Here is a 20,077-nt window from a genome sequence, read left to right on the forward strand (position 1 = left end):
AGTCTTAAACTAGATTAAAACTGGTCTAAATAGAGTTCAAGGGGAGTCCAAGAAGAAACCAGAAAGAGTCCACAGGAGAGGTTCAAGAAGAGCCCAAGAACGATTCAAGAAAAGTCCAAAAATGGTGGAAAAGAGTCCACGAAAAGTTCCGGAAGAGCCTAAAAAGAGTTCAGGATAGTCCAAAAATAATCAAAAATAGTCCAAAAAAGCAAAAGAGGTCCAAAAGAATCTAGAACAGTTTAGGAAGAGTTCACGACAGGTCTAGGAAGTGTCCTCGAAAAGTTCAGAAAAAGCCCAAGAGGAGTTCAAAGTAGACCCGGAAGAAATCAAGAATAATTCAAGAAAACTTCAAAAAGTGTCCGCGAAGGAAACTCTGAAAAAAGTTCAAGAATAAACCATGAAGGGCCGAAGAAGTGTCCACGAAGAGTCCGAAAAAAGTTAACCAAAGGTTCAAGAGGAGTTCGAAACGAATCTAAGAATACTCCAAGAAGAATCTAGCGAAACCCCGAGAATAGTCTGTGAAGACACCAACAAGTGTCAAAGATGTCAAAAAGTGTCAAAGAAGAGTCCACAAAGAGTTCATGAAGTATCCAAGAAGAGTTCAAGAAGAGCCGGAGAAGAATCCGTGAAGTGTCCAAGAATAGTGCAGGCAGAATCCAAGAAGATTTCGAGAAGAGTCCGAGAAGTGTCTGAGAAGAATTCGAGAAGAGACCTAAAAGAGTTCAACTAGAGCCCAAGAAAGGTTCATGGAAAGTCCAAAAACAGTCCCAAAATAGTGGTAAAACAGTCTAATAATCAAAAGAGTTCTTGGGTTGATCTTAACAGAATCCAGGATAGTCCAAAAATAATCAAAAATAGTCGAAGAAGAGGTCAGAAAGAGTTCAAGAAGTGTCCAAAAAAGGCCAAGAAGAGTCCACAAAGGAACTCGAAAGCGTCCTCACAGAGTCAAACAAGAGTTCAAAGCGGGTCTAGGAAAATTTCAAGAATGATCGAGAAAATCTCCCAAGAAGTGTCCTCGAAGAGTCTAAGAAGAGTTCGTGAAGAGTCCAAAAAGAGCTCAAAAGAATCCGAGAAGAGTCCTTGAAGAGTCTAAGAAATATCCAATAAAAGTCGAAAAGAGACCACAAACATTCCAAAGGGAGTCCAAGAAAACTTGAAGAAGTGTCTAGGCAGACTCTAACAATTGTCCACGACGAATCCAAAAAGGGTCTACGAAGAGTTCAGGAGGAATCCAAAACGAGTTCAAAACTAGGAAGATAAGAAGAATGCAGGAAAACTCCAAGAAGAGTCTTGGAAGTGTCTAGGAAACGTCCCTGAAAAGTCCAACAGTCTAAGTAGAGTTAATGAAGAATCTAATATGAGTCTAGGATAACAACAAGAAAAATGTAAGAAAACTTCAAGAAAAGTCTAGAAAGACTCTTACAACTGTCCACGAAGAATCCAAAAAGGGTCTACAAAGGGTCCAGGAGGAGTCCAAAATAAGTACAAAACTAGGAAGACTCCAAGAAAAATTTAGGAAAACACCAAGAAGAGTCTTGGAAGTGTCCAAGAATAGTACAGGCAGAGTCCAAATGTCCAAATAGAGTGCATGAAAATTCCACGAAGATTCCAAGATTAGTCCAAGGAAAATAGAAGCAGTATCTCAGTAGACTCCAAGAAGTGTCCTCGAAGAGTCTAACAAGTGCCCAAGCATAATACAAGAAGAATCCAAAAAGGGTCCAAAAAGAGTCCAAGAAGAATGCTACAATAGTCCGAAAAGAGTCTGAGAATTGTACAAGAAGTGTCGTTGTTCTTGCATTTTTTTTCGGTACTTGTGTACCACTAACATGTCGTAAGACTGGTAGCAAGAAAAAATGGTAAATGTCTTCAAATTTTTGTCACCATCCAGTACATTTTACGTCCCTGGTAGGAAGACTACAAGAAGTGTCCAAGAAAAGCTCAACATAAGTCCAAAAAGACTTCAAGAAGAGTTCAAGAAGAGTCCTACGAAGGTGAATTTCCACGAAGTACCTAAAAATAATGCTAAATTCGCTAAAAGACTTCAGGAGTGTCTAAGCAGGCAGAGTCAGGTTCAGGAAGTTCAGGAAGAGTTCAAAAAGAGTCGAAGACGGATTCACGAAAAGCTTAAGAAGTCAATAACAAGTGTCCACGAATAGACCAAGAGTTTAATAAGTCATCAAAAAGAATCCAAAAAGAATCAAGCAAGACTCCAACAAGTTTCCGTGAAGTGTCTAAAATGTTTTTCAAGATTCCAAGAAGACTTCAAGAATACCCACGAAGAGTCCACGAAAGTCCAAGAAGTGTTCATGAAGAGTCTAATAATAATTCTAGATTGGTTAAAAAACGGTCCAAAATGAGTCCAGGAATAGTCCTGGCATGGGACTGTTCCAGGACTATTCCTGAACTCATTTTGGACCGTTTTTAAACTCATCTAGAATTATTATTAGATTCTTCTAGAGAATGGTCCACGAGGAGCCTATGAAGACTCGAAGAGGAGACCATAAATAGCTAAAAAATAATCAAAAAATAGTCGTAAAGGGTTCAAGGTGAGTCCAAGAAGAGTCCATAAAAAGTTCGAAAATAATCCAAGAGTTTGAGAAAAGTCCAAAAAGAGTCCAAGAAAAATTCGAAAAAAGCCCAAGAGGAGTTCAAGAAGAACCCGAAGAAAGTCCGAAAAGAGTTCACGAAGGGTGTAAGAAGTGTCCACGAAGAGTCCAGGAAGAGGCCACGAAGAGTCCGAGAGGAGTTCAAAATGAGTTTAGAAAAACTGCGAGAAGAATCTCCAAGAAGAGTATAAAGACTCCAAAAAGTGTTCAAGAAGAGTTCAAGAAGATTTCAAGAAAAATCCAAGAAGAGTTCATGAAGTGTCCAAGAAGAGTCCAAGAAATCCGCGAAGATTCCGAGATGAGTTCAAGCAAAGTTGAAGCAGTATACAGGAAGACTCCAAGAAGTGTCTTCTAAGAGAATTAGATATGTCCCAGCATAATACAGAAAGAATCCAAGTAGTGTTCGAGAAAAGTCTAAGGAGAGTCATGCAAAAGTTCAAAAACAGTCCAAGAGTTGCACAACAAGTGTTAAAGAAGAGTCCGAAAAGCCCTGCAGAAAGTGTCCAGGAAAAGTCAGAGTCCCAGAAGAGTTCAGCTGGAATCCAAGAAGAGTAGGAAGACTCCATGAAGAATGAAGAAAGACTCCAAGAAGAGTCTAGGAAGACTTCAATAAGTGTCCACGAAGAGTCTGAGAAGTGTCCGCGTAGAGTCTAAGAAGTGGCCAGGAATACAGAAAGAATCTAAGAAGAATCCGAGAAGAGCCCAAGAAGAGTTTATGTAGGATCCAGGAAGAGACTAAGAGGAGAAAAGTTCGAGAAGATAGTCCAACAAGAGGCTAAGAGTCCAAAAAAGACAAGTGACCACGAAGAACCCAAGAAGAGCTCATAAATAGTTAAAAAAAAGGTCCACAAAGAGTCTACACGAGTCCTCGAGCAAGGTCGAGCAAGGTAAAAAAGAATCCGAAAAGAGTCTGAGAAGATACTAGGAAGGGGGCAAGAAGAATCCAGTTTGAATTTAAGAAGAATCCAAGAAGAGTCCAAGAAAGTTTAAGAAAAATCCTAGAAGGGTCCGAGTGGAGTCCAAGAAATGTTGCAAATTTGTTTGGAAATAGTGATAAACAGTCCAAGAAAACTTTATATTGATTAAAGCAGAGGAGCGTTTAGTGCGAAACATGTTAGACTGAATACTGGGAAAATTCGCACCAAACGCTCCTCTGCTTTAATCAAAATAGATTTTACGTTTGACCGCAAAACGATAAAAAAAAGTTCAAGAAAAGACCAAAAGAGTCCCAGAAGGTATTAAAGAGTTTATGAGAGTCCAAAATAATTCAAATTAATAATGAAATAATTCATTGTTTTGATCGAGCAAAAAAACATGGGTTTTAAGCATTTTTATTTAAAATTTAAACGTGAAAACCGAATCTATTCTTGTTTATAATATATACGTTATTATTTTCCATGCAAAAATCTACGAAAAAAGACAAAAACGAAGGAAAATTTTTTTGGACTTTTTTCGGAAATTCCATTGTTTGAATTTCCAATTCTGTTTCGTGCTAGAAGCGTCAACTCGTACACTCATTTTTCGAGTTTTTCAGACTGTAGAGCCCACAGACAATTGTTTTTATAAAAAAAAATTTGACTCATATCCTACAAATTATTTTTTCGATCAAAGTAGCCTTTATCAATACCCTGACTGTTAACGTTCTGCGAGGTTGGTGACCACCAGAAAAGAAAAGAAAACAAACATTTTGAACCCCAAAATTGTGCGTTTGAACCAACCCCACGCCGATCGATGGCGTAATCGGGCGAAAGCAAAGAAAATTTGCAAACTTAAACCGTACAGCAGTTCACTTGAGAGGGCGTTAAACTTTGTCGAGATGAAGGCAGGGAAAAAACCACCAAACCAAACTGCTGGCTGCGCTGCTTGGCTGCGCTCTTGTCTCACCACCACCGCACTGTACCGTCCGTGCGTTGTCAAGTGGCTCCGCTCGGCACAGCAAACAAAACGCGCCGGATATGTACATGTAGGTACACAGTAGGCGCTGCTGCCGAGGTACTTTTGCAGTGCGAATCCACTCGGATAACAGCAAAGAAGTAAAAAATTATCAAAATATTTTGCGGCAAAAATCTTCACCGATGCTGTTGTTTTTTTTTGTTTGCGTTTTTGTTCACATTCCTGAATCCTGCCATCAAGACGTGACCATTATTAGTCATCTCGCGTATCGTGTTTGAACACACATTTGCATCCACAGTCCGTTGTTAGCGACACACTTCCACCGCCGAAGAACGGGGGAGCGTGGTGGTTGATGATGATGATTGGGACGACGACGGAGGGCAACGACATAAAACACACGGGCGCCGAACTGTAGAGTGCGCGAGTGCTAGCTATGTTGTGAAGCGCAACGCGCAGAATGCAAGCAAATCACGTTGGCTTTGAAGTACCACTGCTACATTCCGTCATTAAGGGGACAGTGAAATATGACGCTGTAGCAATCGTGACACGAATGCTAATTACACAGGTGATTTGTAATTGTTTAGTGGTTCAGCGCCTGTTGATGGGCTTCTTGAACTGCTTAAACAGAGTGTTTTATTGTTTTTATCGCTGGATCAATTTAGGCATAGTAATTAGCTGCGTAATCGTGCCTTTCGTTTCGCATTAACTAATGACTTCGTTTTAATGTAACTTGAAAGGGCTCATTTTCCGTCGCTAAGGTAAATTATCTGCCAGGTGTGTGTGTGTGTGTATGTGATTGCACACTGCTTGTGCAATAATGAAGCTAAACAAAAGCCCAGTTTACTCATCCGGCCGATAATCAACCATGGTTCGCCCCCAGCGCATTTCACTTTCGCATCATCATCATCATCATCATCTGCTCAACTTCCGACCGATCCGAACCGAACCAAGAGCCAGAGCGAGAGAGAGGTGGCAAAATGGGGCCATTGCAGTTTATTCGCGACAAAACAGCCTGCTTAGCCATCACCATCGCCGTCGGTATCACGACCGCGCGTTCGATCGTCCCGATCAAAGCAATCGATCGATCGCCGTGCCGCCGCAGTCACAGCCGCCGCCGCCGCCGCCGCTACTGCCGCCGGTCGCGTCAGTCGGAAGTCAAGCAAGGATGGGATGTTACCATCAGCGCGCGCCAGCCGTACACACAAAGTGCGTAATACGGTTCTATAAAACGCAGAAGCAAAGATTGAAGCGCATGATATGTATTATTTGGAAATTGATATTTTCGCCTCCAGCGATCATTATCGTTTTCAGCCAGCCCGTGTTCGCTCGTTCGCTCGGGATTCGGATACTGCGCGGATGAGCACGCTGAAGATTGGAGCCTTCGCATGTTTTTTTTCTCGGTTTTATTTAGGCTTCCTTTTGGGCGAGATCAGCTCAGTGCTTCTGCGTGGCTGTCAGTCAAACCGAGCAGCGCAGCGTCGCGTCGCGATGCGTTTCCTCGGCCAAGCCAAGCCTACTGAGCTGAGCAGGAGCACAATCCCCGGTGACGACGGTGACATACAGCGGGAAAACATGTGGACAATCCACGCACTGGATGGCGAGTCGCTCCACCACCGGCCGGCCTGACTGCCATGCAACCGGCCAACCGATCCCAACGCGATTCATCTGTCTCCCGGGAATACACTTAATTGCTAAATTGACAGTTATTTTCGGTTTTGCTTTTTCCGGCTCTTTTCGGTGGATTTTATGTGTGTGTTTTTATTTATTGTGCTTTTTTTCGGACTTAACTACGGATTCTTGCTGGGGCTTTCTCGCGGTGAAAGAAGAAATGCCTAGCTGACACATGTCTTACATTGTTTTGCTTTTTGGTGGCAGTTTCTTATTTTGGAGATACTGTCAGGTTAGGAATTACGGCCATTCAAAGGCCACGGCCATGGTTGCTGGAAGGCTTCGAAATACATAGCATGATGCACGCGGACGCGGACCGAAATTGTGGGCTTGATTGTTGGAAGCAAATTCTTCTGTAAAAGTTTTCCAATGACCGACCGGATCACGGTGTGTTGCAACAAAGCCGGACCCGGAATGCAACGGTGGACATGAAACCGTGCAGCCGATTAAATTCACCTTTTGTTTAATCAAATGTGTGTTTTCATTGGAGAATTATTCGAATTGTCAGACTATTTTTAAATTACGGTACAATTTTCGTTCATCTATACCATTCTTTCTACTCAATGAAAGTATTTTAAAGCAGTTTCATGGGAAAATAATTTCATGTCTTTCTTCTAAAGAGCCTTCGCCGTCTGGCCTACATAGGAACTTTCTTTTTGTCACTAAAAATGTCGCCACGCTAGCTCGAAGTCATTTGTCATTACCCTCTGGCGAATCCGCGCCATCATCCAGAAGAAGAAAAAAATAGATACTAAACCATCCATTGTACCAGAGCCCTCGAAATAAATAGTTCAAATCCATGAATGAAGGCGAGCTTCTCTCACATTTATTTCAAACAAGCCCGAATTAGTTAGTTTCATTTTCAAACAACACCTTTCAAGCAAAACCCCAATGAAGCTGACAGCATAATCGGAGGAAGAGTCATGATTTATTGACTTGACACGATTAATCAGAGCCCGTTGCTGCCCGTGTTGGGTTACTTTTCGACATAAATTCAATTCCATTCAATTCATAACAGAAAACAAAGAAAAGGTATAGTCAGTTTTATAGCCAGTCAAATTCATTTGAAATAAACTTGGAAGATTTATTATTTCATAGTCGCGTGACGATTTTTATAACTGAAGGTGTCACATTGCTGCAGTCAATAACAGAAACTCGAGTGTTACCCAAACAACCTCATTAGATATTTTCTGAAGTAGCACTACATCTTTGCTTACTATATTACTATACGTGCTACCCAATGGAAAACAGAAAAGAACTTGGGCTCTTCTTGGACTTTTCTTGAACCAAAGTTGCTAATTTTCATCGCGATGATGGCTTATCGCCAGCTCATCAACGATTTAAATTTCATCAACTGGTCAGTTGGTTTTCTTGTGTGGTTAAAAATCGCTTTTATCGTTTGTAAGAAAAACTGTAAACCGTCAAACGTGAGTGTTACATGATTTTTTGACACTATAACTTCCGAAAGCGCATTTGCTTATTTCTTAAAATTATTAATTTATCTAAACTCATCGCGATGATTCAAAAAGAAAGCTATTCGTATTTGATTGGCTTCACCAGCGATTAATTCATGTGTGAAAAAGTGTAAGTTTTAAATCACTTTTCTCCTCCTCTTATAAAATAATCCTCAGCTAGAAAAAAAGGCCAACGAATTTATCGTTTTGAAATCACCTTTGTAAGTTTTTCGAACCGAATCTTTATCTTCAGTTTCTGGATTCTCCTTCGACTCTTTTTGGACTATTTTTTTTACTTTTCTTGGAATCTTTTTGAACTCTTTCTGGATATTTTTTGTACCTTTCTAAGACCTTTCTTTAATTTTTGCTGTAGACACTTCTTAGACTCTTCATGAACACTTCTTGCTGTTTCTTGCTGAACTCTTCTTGGTCACTTCTTAGACTATTCGTGGACTTTTCATTGATTCTTCCTCACTTGACTTAAAACCTTGACCTTAGCCTTGGACTAGTCTTCCTGGACACTTTCTAGATTCTGTTTGGAACTTATTGGGTTCTCGTTAGTATTTTCTTGGATTTTAGATTTTTTTTACTCTTCGGGAACTTTCCTTCGACCCTTCTTGGACTCTTGCCTTAGACTCTTGCAAAGCCATGGGTATAAGCGTCCTTAAGAACTTGACCCTTCTTTATGGACAGACCTTGCAACCGATTATTAGAGCATAGGAAAACTACGGGGCTAGTATAATGATCCTATTGACTTAATAGCGGCACCGCCCAGTTGAGATTCGAGCCTACGACGACTGGCTTGTTAAACCAGCATCGTACTCCGGAACTGGGTCTGGGCCTTGGAGTCTTCCTAGACTTGGAATCTTCTAGGACACTTCATAGAATCTTCCTAGACTCTCTTTGGACTCTTCCTGAATCCTTCTTGGACTCTTCCTGAATCCTTCTTGGACTCCACTGGACTTTTCTTAGACTGTTTTAGACTCTTTCTGGATACTTTCTGGACACTTTATAGACTCTAGACATTTTTTAGAGTCTTCCTGAACACTGGTCTTCTTAGACTCTTCTTGAGCATTTCCTGTACTCTTCTTGGACTATTCGTGGATTCTTCTTGTACCTTGGACAGTCTTTAGACTCTTCGTGAACACTTCTTTGAGTCTTCCTACACTCTTTTTGAAGTTTTCCTGGAATGTTGTTGGAGTCTTCCTAGACTTGTTTTGAACGACTCTTGGACAATTCGTGGACTCTTTCTGCACGCTTCTTGGACCTTTCTCGGAGTTCTTTTAAACTCTTCCCGTATTCTTCGTAAAAGCTTCTTGGATTTTTCATGGATTTTTTTTTAATTTCTTCTTGAACTTTTGTTGGATTATTTTCAAACTCTTTTTGAACTTCTTTTGGACTGTTCTTAGGCTCTTCTTGGACTCTTCTTGGACACTTGTTAGAGTCTTCATAGACTCTTTTTGGAGTATTGATAGATTATTCATGGAGTCTTCCTAGATTCGTTTTGAACTCCTCTTGGACTCTCCGTGGACACTTCTTAGACCCTTCGTGGATTGTTTTTGGACTTTTCTCGGACTTTTCTAAAACTCTTCTTGGTCGCTTCTTGGACTTTTCACGGACTCTTTTTAGACTCTTCTTGAACTCTTCTAGAACGCTTCTTACACTCTTCTTAGGCTCTTTTTGAACTCTTCTCGGACACTTCTTCTTCGACACATCTTAAAATCTTCCTAAACTTATCTGGGAGTTTTCCTAGATTCTTCCTGGAGTTTTCCCAGTTTTGGACTCTTCGTAGACTCTTCCAGGACGCTTCTTGGACACTTCTTAGATCCTTCATGGACAACACTGTTTCAAGTTTTCTTGGACTCCTCTTGAAATCCTTGATAGACTCTTCCTTGATTGTTCTTGAACATTTCTTTGACACTTCTTGAACTCTCCTAAGAACCTTCTTGGACTCTTCTTGGGCTCTTTTCAGACTCTTATTGGACACTCGTTGGAGTCCTCATTAACTCTTTTTGGAGTATTGCTAGATTCTTCTTGGAGCCTTCCAAGACTCGTTTTGAACTCCTCTTGAACACTTCTTAAACCCTTCGTGGACTGTTGGACTTTTCTCGGAGTCTTCTCAACCCCTTACTGGACTCTTTGTGGATTTCTCATAGACTCTTCTTTAACTACTGGATTATTTTCGGCCTCTTCTTGAACCTTTTGAATTCTTCCTGTACTCTTGGACACTTCTTAGACTTTTCGAGGACACCTCTTGGGAGCTTTTCTCGATTATTCTTGAAATTTTTCTAGACCCGCTTTGAACTGTTGTTGGACTCTTTGAGGACGCTTCCTAGTTCCTTTGTGGACTCTTCTTGGTCTTTTTTGGACTCTTCTTGAACTCTTCCGGACCTCTTCTTGGACTAGTTTTTATTATTTTTGGACTATCCTGGATTCTGTTAAGATCAACCCAAGAACTCTTTTGGATATTAGACTGGTTTGCCACTATTTTCGGACTGTTCTTGGACTCTCCATGAACCATTCTTGGGCTCTTGTTGAACTCTTTTTGATCTCTTCTCGAATTCTTCTTAGACACTTCTCGGACTCTTCTCGAACTCTTCTTGGATTCTGCCTGTGCTATTCTTGGACAGCTGACGGATTCTTCTCGGACACTTCTTGAACTCTTCTTGGATACTTCATGAACTCTTTGTGAACTATTCTTGAACTCTTCGTGGACACTTGATGGTGTCTTCACAGACTATTCTTGGGGTTTCGCTAGATTTTTCTTGGAGTATTCTTAGATTCGTTTCGAACTCCTCTTGGATTTTTCGTCAACTCTTTTTGGACTCTTCGTGGATACTTCTTAGACCCTTCATGGTTTATTCTTGAACTTTTTTCAGAGTTTTCTTAAACTCTTTCTGAGCTCTTCTTGGACTCTTCGTGGACACTTTTTGAAGTTTTCTTAAATTATTCTTGGATTCTTCCGGGTCCACTTTGAACTCCTCTTGGGCTTTTTCTGAACTTTTCGAGGATACTTCCTAGACCTGTCGTGAACTCTTCTTAAGCTGTTCTAGATTCCTTTGAGCCTCTTGGGCTCTTTTGGACTATTTTTAATTATTTTTGGATTATCCTGAACTCTTTTTAGACCCTTTCGGAACTTTTCGTGGGCTCTTTTCCACCATTTTTGGACTTTTGTTGAATCTTTCTTAGGCTCTTCTTGGACCTCTCTTGGACTCTTTCTGGTCTCTTCTTGGACTTCCCTTGAACTCTATTTAGACTAGTTTAAATATATTTTAAGTCTCTTCTTGAACACCTCGTGGTTTCATCTTGAAATCTTTTGAAAATCTTTTTGAATTCTTCAGAACTCTTGATGGACTTGGACTTTTGGTAAATTCTTGTTAGACTTTTTTTGACTCTTCAGTTCAATTTCAGTTTTGTTTCAGTTCAGTTTCTGTTCAGTTTCAATTCAGTTTTCAGTTCAGTTTCAGTTCAGTTTCAGTTCAGTTTCAGTTCAGTTTCAGTTCAGTTTCAGTTCAGTTTCAGTTCAATCAGTTCAGTTTCAGTTCAGTTTCAATTCAATTTCAGTTCAATTTCAGTTCAGTTTCACTTTCAATATAGTTCAGTTTCAGTTCAGTTTCTGTTCAGTGTCAGTTCAGTTTCAGTTCAGTTTCAGTTCAGTTTCAGTTCAGTTCCAGTTCAGTTTCAGTTCAGTTTCAGTTCAGTTTCAGTTCAGTTTCAGTTCAGTTTCAGTTCGGTTTCAGTTCTGTTTCAGTTCAGTGTCAGTTCAGTTTCAGTTCAATTTCATTTTCAGTTTAGTTTCAGTTCACTTTCAGCTCAGTTTCGGTTCAGTTTCAGTTCAGTTTCTGTTCGGTTTAAGTTCAGTTTCAGTTTAGTTTCAGTTCAGTTTCAGTTCAGTTTCAGTTCAGTTTCAGTTCAGTTTCAGTTCAGTTTCCGTTCAGTTTCAGTTCAGTTTCAGTTCAGTTTCAGTTCAGTTTCAGTTCAGTTTCAGTTCAGTTTCAGTTCAGTTTCAGTTCAGTTTTAATTCAGTTTCAGTTCAGTTTCAGTTCAGTTTCAGTTCAGTTTCAGTTCAGTTTCAGTTCAGTTTCAGTTCAGTTTCAGTTCAGTTTCAGTTCAGTTTCAGTTCAGTTTCAGTTCAGTTTCAGTTCAGTTTCAGTTCAGTTTCAGTTCAGTTTCAGTTCAGTTTCAGTTCAATTTCAGTTCAGCTGCAGTACAGTTTCAGATCAATTTTGGTTCAGTTTCAGTTCAATTTCAGTACAGTTTCAGATCAATTTTGGTTCAGTTTCAGTTCAGTTTCAGTTCAGTTTCAGTTCAGTTCCAGTTCAGTTTCAGTTCAGTTTCAGTTCAGTTCAGCTTCAGTTCAGTTTCAGTTCAGTTTCTGCTCAGTTTCAGTTCAGTTTCAGTTCAGTTCAATTCAATTTCAGTTTAATTTCAGTTTCACTTTCAATTCAGTTCAGTTTCAGTTGCGTTCCAGTTGAGTTCCAGTTCAGTTCCACTTCAGTTTCAGTTCAGTTTCAGTTCAGTTTCAGTTCAGTTCAGTTTTCAGTTCAGTTTCAGTTCAGTTTCAGTTCAGTTTCAGTTCAATTTCAATTCAGTTTTAGTTCAATTTCAGTTCGGTTTCAGTTTGGCTTCAGTTTAGTTTCAGTTCAGTTTCAGTTCAGTTTCTGCTCAGTTTCAGTTCAGTTTCAGTTCAGTTTCTGCTCAGTTTCAGTTCAGTTTCAGTTCAGTTCAATTCAATTTCAGTTTAATTTCAGTTTAATTTCAGTTTCACTTTCAGTTTCACTTTCAATTCAGTTCAGTTTCAGTTGCGTTCCAGTTGAGTTCCAGTTCAGTTCCACTTCAGTTTCAGTTCAGTTTCAGTTCAGTTTCAGTTCAGTTCAGTTTCAGTTCAGTTTCAGTTCAGTTTCAGTTCAGTTTCAGTTCAATTTCAGTTCAGTTTCAGTGCAGTTTCAGTTCCAGCTCAGTTTCAGTTCAATTTCAGTTCAGTTTCAGTTCAGTTTTAGTTCAGTTCCAGCTCAGTTTCAGTTCAGTTTCAGTTCAGTTTCAGTTCAGTTCCAGTTCAGTTTCAGTTCAATTTCAATTCAGTTTTAGTTCAATTTCAGTTCGGTTTCAGTTTGGCTTCAGTTTAGTTTCAGTTCAGTTTCAATTCAGTTTCTGCTCAGTTTCAGTTCAGTTTCAGTTCAGTTTCAGTTTAGTTTCAGTTCAGTTTCAGTTCAGCTTCAGTTCAGTTTCAGTTCAGTTTTCAGTTCAGTTGCAGTTCAGTTTTCAGTTCAGTTTCAGTTCAGTTTCAGTTCAGTTTCAGTTCAGTTTCAGTTCAATTTCAATTCAGTTTTAGTTCAATTTCAGTTCGGTTTCAGTTTGGCTTCAGTTTAGTTTCAGTTCAGTTTCAGTTCAGTTTCTGCTCAGTTTCAGTTCAGTTTCAGTTCAGTTTCTGCTCAGTTTCAGTTCAGTTTCAGTTCAGTTCAATTCAATTTCAGTTTAATTTCAGTTTCACTTTCAATTCAGTTCAGTTTCAGTTGCGTTCCAGTTCAGTTCCACTTCAGTTTCAGTTCAGTTTCAGTTCAGTTTCAGTTCAGTTTCAGTTCAGTTCAGTTTCAGTTCAGTTTCAGTTCAGTTTCAGTTCAATTTCAGTTCAGTTTCAGTGCAGTTTCAGTTCCAGCTCAGTTTCAGTTCAATTTCAGTTCAGTTTCAGTTCAGTTTTAGTTCAGTTCCAGCTCAGTTTCAGTTCAGTTTCAGTTCAGCTTCAGTTCAGTTCCAGTTCAGTTTCAGTTCAGTTTCAGTTCAGTTTCAGTTCAGTTTCAGTTCAGTTTCAGTTCAGTTTCAGTTCAGTTTCAGTTCAGTTTCAGTTCAGTTTCAGTTCAGTTTCAGTTCAGTTTCAGTTCAGTTTCAGTTCAGTTTCAGTTCAGTTTCAGTTCAGTTTCAGTTCAGTTTCAGTTCAGTTTCAGTTCAGTTTCAGTTAAGTTTCAGTTTGGTTTCAGTTCAGCTTCAGTTCAGTATCAGTTCAGTTTCAGTTCAGTTTCAGTTCAGTTTCAGTTCAGTTTCAGTTCAATTTCAGTTCAGTTTCAGTTCAGTTTCAGTTCAGTTTCAGTTCAGTTTCAGTTCAGTTTCAGTTCAGTTTCAGTTCAGTTTCAGCTCAGTTTCAGTTCAGTTTACGTTTAGTTTCAGTTCTGTTTCAATTTAATTTCATTTCGGTTACAGTTTCAGTGATTTACTTACTAAATTTGGAAGAAAAAAATTAATCCAAATAGTTTCTTGGCACGAGAAACGATAGAATATTTTGGATATTGTGTAAGAGGCGAAGTTTGCCGACGGATTTAATTTTGAACGAAAATGTTTCCATCGAGTTGTTTTCGTATTCTATTTTGTTGATTGAATGATAAATATCAGCCTTTTTCATTCGAGATACGAGATACAATCTATCGAAATACAGAATAAGGATGACTGTTTTACTAAATTCTAGTTTCAGTTGTACGAACGATTGAAACAGCCGAGAAGTATTTTGCGATGGGAAATCATCATCAATGTTTTAAATCACTGCTCCATTAATGGCAATGTTTCGAGAGCACATTTTGCTTTTGAATCACAACCTTTCCAGTAGAATTACGATCACTTATCGCATTTGGAGGTCGTTTACTGTAATTGATGCTTACCAATCCAGAACTGTCTGTGCTGACACCAGCGTTGTACCCCGAAACCAAACCGATAAAAAGCTACTAGTTTCGTACTTAATCACCACTGACACATATTTTCACTCAATCTCAATGACAACTATGAAAACCGCTTTCATCGCGGCCTCCTTTGTGTGACAACCAATAAAATTTAAAACCTAACCTCACCGTCCGCTTCCTCCGCATCCATCATCGTCATCACCATCAGCCACCTCATTCAACCACGCGCGCTAATTCGACGAATCTTTCTTACATGTCTTTTCTTTTGTTGTCGTTTTTTTTTTCGTCTTGCAGATCGCTCTAGGCCGCAACAAACATTGCCGCCACGACGAACCACCCCGCCAGTAGGCCCACGCGATGGAACCTGCCTCCCGCTGCCGGCAGCAGCACGCTCGCTCCGCACAATCCGCCGTTGCTGCTGCTGCCGTCGCCGCCGCCGGTGATCGGTGATGTTCGCCGGAGCAGCGCTCTGCCAGCTGCCACTAGTCAATCGTCATCATCGTACCGATCGCCAGCATCATCTCTATCATCAGCATCATCGACAGCATCGTCGTCAACGCCATCCGCAATGTCGTCCGCATCGCAACCGTGCCGGACAATGGCAGCCAGCGCAGAGACCGGCAAGGGCCAAAAGAGCAGTTTCCGGTTTCGCCGCAGGAAAATGTCCCTCCTGTGGCTGCTACTAATGATATGTGCCTTCACCGGGGACAGTGGAGGAGGAGGAGGAGGAGGATTACTCCGGTTTGCCAGTGCGGAGCACGTGCGCGAACTGGAAGTATCCGAAGGGGTTCCGATTGGGCATCAGATTGGCTTTATCGGGGAGTTTCTGCATGGGGTTGACAGTGGACCACCGTATTTGATTGTACCCGTTCCGGGTAGTGCCGTTGATTCGGAACTGGCAATCGATCACACAACCGGCGAAATCCGAACCAAGGTTCCGCTGGACAGGGAAAAACGGTCCTCGTACTCGCTGGTGGCGATTCCTCTGAGTGGGGAAAACGTTCGCGTTGTGATACGAGTGCTGGACGAGAATGACAATGCACCCACCTTTCCGACGGCACTGATGAACATTGAGTTCCCGGAGAATACACCACGGGATGTGAAACGGACATTGAACCCGGCGCGAGACTTAGATCTTGGCCGGTATAATACTCAGCGGTATAATATTGTGTCGGGTAATGTGAATAACGCCTTTCGGTTATCATCGCACCGGGAGCGCGATGGAGTGCTTTATTTGGATTTGCAGATCAACGGATTCCTCGATCGGGAGACCACTCCGGCGTATAGCCTCGTTGTAGAGGCACTGGATGGTGGTAATCCGCCGATGCGAGGACAAATGACGGTTAATATTACGATCCAGGATGTGAACGATAATCAACCGATTTTCAACCAGAGTCGATACTTTGCGACCGTTCCGGAGAATGCCACCATCGGAACGACGGTTCTGCAGGTCTACGCAACCGACCAGGACGCTGGTGAAAACGGTCAGGTGGAATATGCCATCAACCGAAGACAGTCGGACAAGGATCAAATGTTTCGAATAGATCCGAACACCGGTTTGATCTCGGTCAACAAGCCGCTAGATTTCGAAACCAAGGAACTGCACGAACTGGTGGTAGTGGCCAAGGATCGCGGATTGCAGCCGCTAGAAACGACGGCTTTTGTGTCGATACGAGTGACGGATGTGAACGACAATCAGCCGATAATAAATGTGATATTTTTGAGTGATGACGCGACACCGAAGATTTCGGAATCGGCTCAACCGGGTGAATTTGTGGCACGGATTTCAGTGAATGATCCCGACTCGAAGACGGAATATTCCAACGTGAATGTGACTCTTTCCGGTGGGGAGGGACACTTCGGCTTAACGACGCGCGATAATATAATCTATCTAGTGATCGTGTCGCTTCCGCTGGATCGGGAAATCAAACCGAACTACACGCTTAGTGTGGTGGCCACGGATACCGGTAATCCTCCGCTGCATGCAGCGAAAACCATCTTTCTCACTGTGACCGATATTAACGATAACGCGCCGGAATTCGAGAAAGAAATTTACCACGCGAACGTGATGGAGGTGGCCGATCCGGGAACGTCGGTCATTCAGGTGACCGCTCTCGACAGGGATGAGGGTAACAACTCGGCGGTTGCGTACTCCCTGCTGGACACGCCGGACACCCATTCGCAGTGGTTCCAGATCGACGGCAATTCGGGTCTGATAACGACCCGAGCGCACATCGACTGCGAAACCGATCCGGTGCCGCAGCTGATCGTGGTAGCGAAAGATAATGGCTACCCGCCGCTCTCGTCCACCGGCACCGTTCTGGTTACCATCCACGACGTCAACGACAATGAACCGATCTTCGATCAGAGCTTCTACAACGTGTCGGTGGCGGAGAACGAACCGAAAGGGCGCTGCATTCTAAAGGTAAGTGTTTAATTTTAGGGAATTTTATTAATTTCAGCTTCAACAAATGTCAATATTCTCCTTCGCAACGGTTGCTAACATATCAGCATGGAAAAAAAGCTCAAGTTAGGTTGTTATTTTTTTTCTCATGCTAGGCCTACTTATGCGCAACTTCACAACTCGCGAACCACGTTCTGTCTCTTTCTGGTTTCTTTCTCTTGTTCTCCCCGGGGAGAACGTGTGCCGTTGATTACAGTTTCTGCACTCTGCAGTCTTCCACAGCCTCTCCACAGCACAGCCACCAACCAGAAGGCAGATCGTTCGCAGAAGATCCTCCTTGTAGTAGGTACCATTCATCAGTGTGTCAGTGCAGCCCCAGCAGAAAAGCACACTGCAAAACACACACGTACACTCGCATACAAACGCGCCCACCACCGAAGCTCGTGTTCGTGTTTTGGCTCTGCCACTACCGACCCACCACCAGTCCAACTCCTCCAACCGTTTTCAAGTTCTCGTTTACGCGATTCCTCATCAATTATGTGTGCCTTCCATTCCTGCACATTCCCTTCACACTTGCTTTACGCTTCAACACCGGCCAGCATCAGCGCACCAGCAGCGCGAACGAAGGAATGCCTGCCTGCCTGCCTGCCCGGCCTGATCGACGGACTCCACGTCTTCCACTTCCACTCCGGGGCCGAACCGAGAGCGAACCACTCAACAGGGATTTCATTTTAATGCGGTTTTGCTGCGACAATTCCAATCGTAGTTCAGGTCCAGTGGAACTGAGAACGAACCGACCGATCGACCGACCGACCGACGGCGACGCACGGGGTGATGGTTGGTTAACATTGTGAAGGTTTATGGTCGGTTTTTTTTTCGCTCTCCGCGCGGCTGGGAAGGGCTAAAGATGTAATGTTTTGAGTTTTATTTTCTTTTGATTATCTATCCATGGAGCCTTGGCTAGATAAGGAAAGTGCGTAATCTACAAAAAATTCATGAATTTATTATGATTCTGACATTCTAACCTAGAACAACTGATCTTTCCAAAAAGGCTGGTATAAAATCAGAGGATTTGGCATGTCCAGGCTTCCCAAGCTTAGATGTAATGGCGGTATTCCGTACGACGATTTCTATAACGATGCTTATATGGACTCCACGGTAGCTGCTGCTAAACTTTTTGCCCTTCTCATACCTTGATTGTGTCGATCAAGGATGTGAAACACTTACGTTCGTAGAATCCTTAAAAGATTCTGGTTCTGGCCAATTTACTTCAATGGATCATTAAACAATTCGCTACATCGCTTGATTCACCCGTGTCATTCATCTTCAATCATTCACTACATCCACGAATTTTTTTCTGTTCGTCACCTTACTTATTAAAAGTATAGAAAGGAGACGTCAGATTGATGCGGTATGTATCAAATTCAACAAGGCATTCGACAACATTCCATACGCAATCGCAGTAGAAAAATTGAGGTACCTTTCATTCCTAACTGCTATGTCTCGCTTTTACCAGCATCCATAATATTAGTTCGCACTTTTGCGAGATACCATCCGGTGTACCCCAAGGTAGTCAGCTAGCGCCTTTGATATTTGCACTTTTCGAATTTTCAAAACTCGTGACTGTTGTACTCTCCAAGGTGATATTAATTTTTTCTTGCGATGGTATATTCTAAATGGCATGCAAATTAACGGGTACATTATCGGGCAGTGCCATCTACTAAGGCTACTAAGGATTTGGGTATTTTAATTGACTAACGTCCAGGGCTGAGGTCCTCTTATCCTCTATTTTGATGTTTGATTGGGACCCATCCAGCGTTGTTCGGATCAGTTTCGATTAGTTTCGACATAAAACCATGCACAAACATTTCGCATGACTGAATCATTCGTTACCTTGAAATCCACAAAGAGTGAGTCTCCAACGTTGTACTCCCTGAGCCAATCTTGAATTTGTCGCAGGGTCCATATCCGAATATTTGGTCCGTCGTGGAACAATCTGCTCGAAAACCAGCTTGGTGTTCGTCTACGAATGTCTCCACTATTTATTCTGAATTGAGCTATGCAGATCGTACAGCCGTTCGCTCTTTTAGAAGTCTTGCCGGATATTGTCTTTCCCTTCTCCCTCTCTGCATTGTGACGCACTGATCTCTGCAAGTATTTGCCTCTCACTCGGCATCAAACTAACTGTTCGGCAGTCTTCCACGTATTTTTATTTTATTTAACACCGCCTTCGATAAAAAATCGTACAGACTGAATATGCTTATAAACTATGTTTTACTGTGTAATTTCACTGATTCGTTTTTTAAAAAGAGATTTTGGCATGTCGAAGTCAAAAATTTCACCAACAGCGATGAAGGCTTGAAGACATGAGTTTAAAGCGTTGTTCTGGCCAAAATGCGTCCGGTGGAAAGGTATTGCAAGTAACTGCGTATCGCGAAACTGATGAGGAGGTACGTTGATTGGCACCTGTTCTAATAATGCTGGACAGTCAATGTTTCCCTGCATTAGGTCAAAAACGAACATTTTTTGTTGATTGGTACGCCTACCCAATAGTAGATCGAGTTTGATCAGCTGACACCGAGCTTGATAATGAGGAAGATTGATCGGATCGTTCCAGGGCAAATTGCGCAGAGCAAACCGTAAAATTTTTTCTGTACTCGTTCGATTACAAGGGTTTGCGTTACCTGACGACCACCAAACCACCACCACTTTACCACTTTACGACAAACGCGTACTCCAAGATGCTACGCACCAACGCGCAATACAACGTTTTGAGTGCGTAAATGTCACTAAAGCTGGAAGCATGGCGACGAATGAATCCTAGTGTGTTGAATGCCTTCGCGGTGATAATTCCGATGTGCTCGTTGAATCTGACTTTCGAGTTCATTGTGACGCCTAAGTCGCATATTGAATAAACGCGATCTATAATGTCTAACCCCAGTGCGTATTGATGGTGTAGAGCATTATTGCTTCGACCTTCGAGTGAATGTTACTATTTTGCATTTCTTGTAGTTGACGCGCATGCCATTGCTGTCGCACCAAATTAATAGTTTGTTTAAGTCCTCTTGCAATGTCACGCAGTCCGAAACCGACAGTATTGTTCGAAAATTTTCAAATCATCGGCGAATGAAAGTACAGGAGATGACATAGATGTACCCAGGTCATTTACGGAAATGTTGAACAGCAGTGGCCCCAGTACGCTTCCTTGGGGTACGCCGGAGGGAATGAAAAACGTTCGAGAGCGAGCAGAATTCACTACCACGTATGCCGTGCGGTCCGTCAGATATGAGCTGAGCCATTCTGTAATCCAATCCGGTAGGCCCATTTGCTTCAGCTTGGCGATAACCAGAATATGTGGAACAGTATCAAAAGCTTTTGCAAAGTCGA

General features: G+C 41.9%; 1 protein-coding gene across 1 annotated transcript in view; it reads left to right on the top strand.

The window, feature by feature from the left end:
• Nucleotides 1–19,473, top strand: part of LOC128740943 (protein dachsous-like) — a 41,676-nt gene extending 22,203 nt beyond the window's left edge. The window contains exons 4-5 of the mRNA XM_053836519.1: nucleotides 14,591–16,711; nucleotides 19,363–19,473. Of these exons, the coding sequence (XP_053692494.1) occupies nucleotides 14,591–16,711; nucleotides 19,363–19,473 (2,232 nt within the window). The remainder of the gene's footprint in view (nucleotides 1–14,590; nucleotides 16,712–19,362) is intronic.
• The last annotated feature ends 604 nt before the right edge of the window (nucleotides 19,474–20,077 follow it).

The sequence above is a fragment of the Sabethes cyaneus genome, chromosome 3 (assembly GCF_943734655.1).
Source record: "Sabethes cyaneus chromosome 3, idSabCyanKW18_F2, whole genome shotgun sequence".
Classification (NCBI taxonomy): domain Eukaryota; kingdom Metazoa; phylum Arthropoda; class Insecta; order Diptera; family Culicidae; genus Sabethes; species Sabethes cyaneus.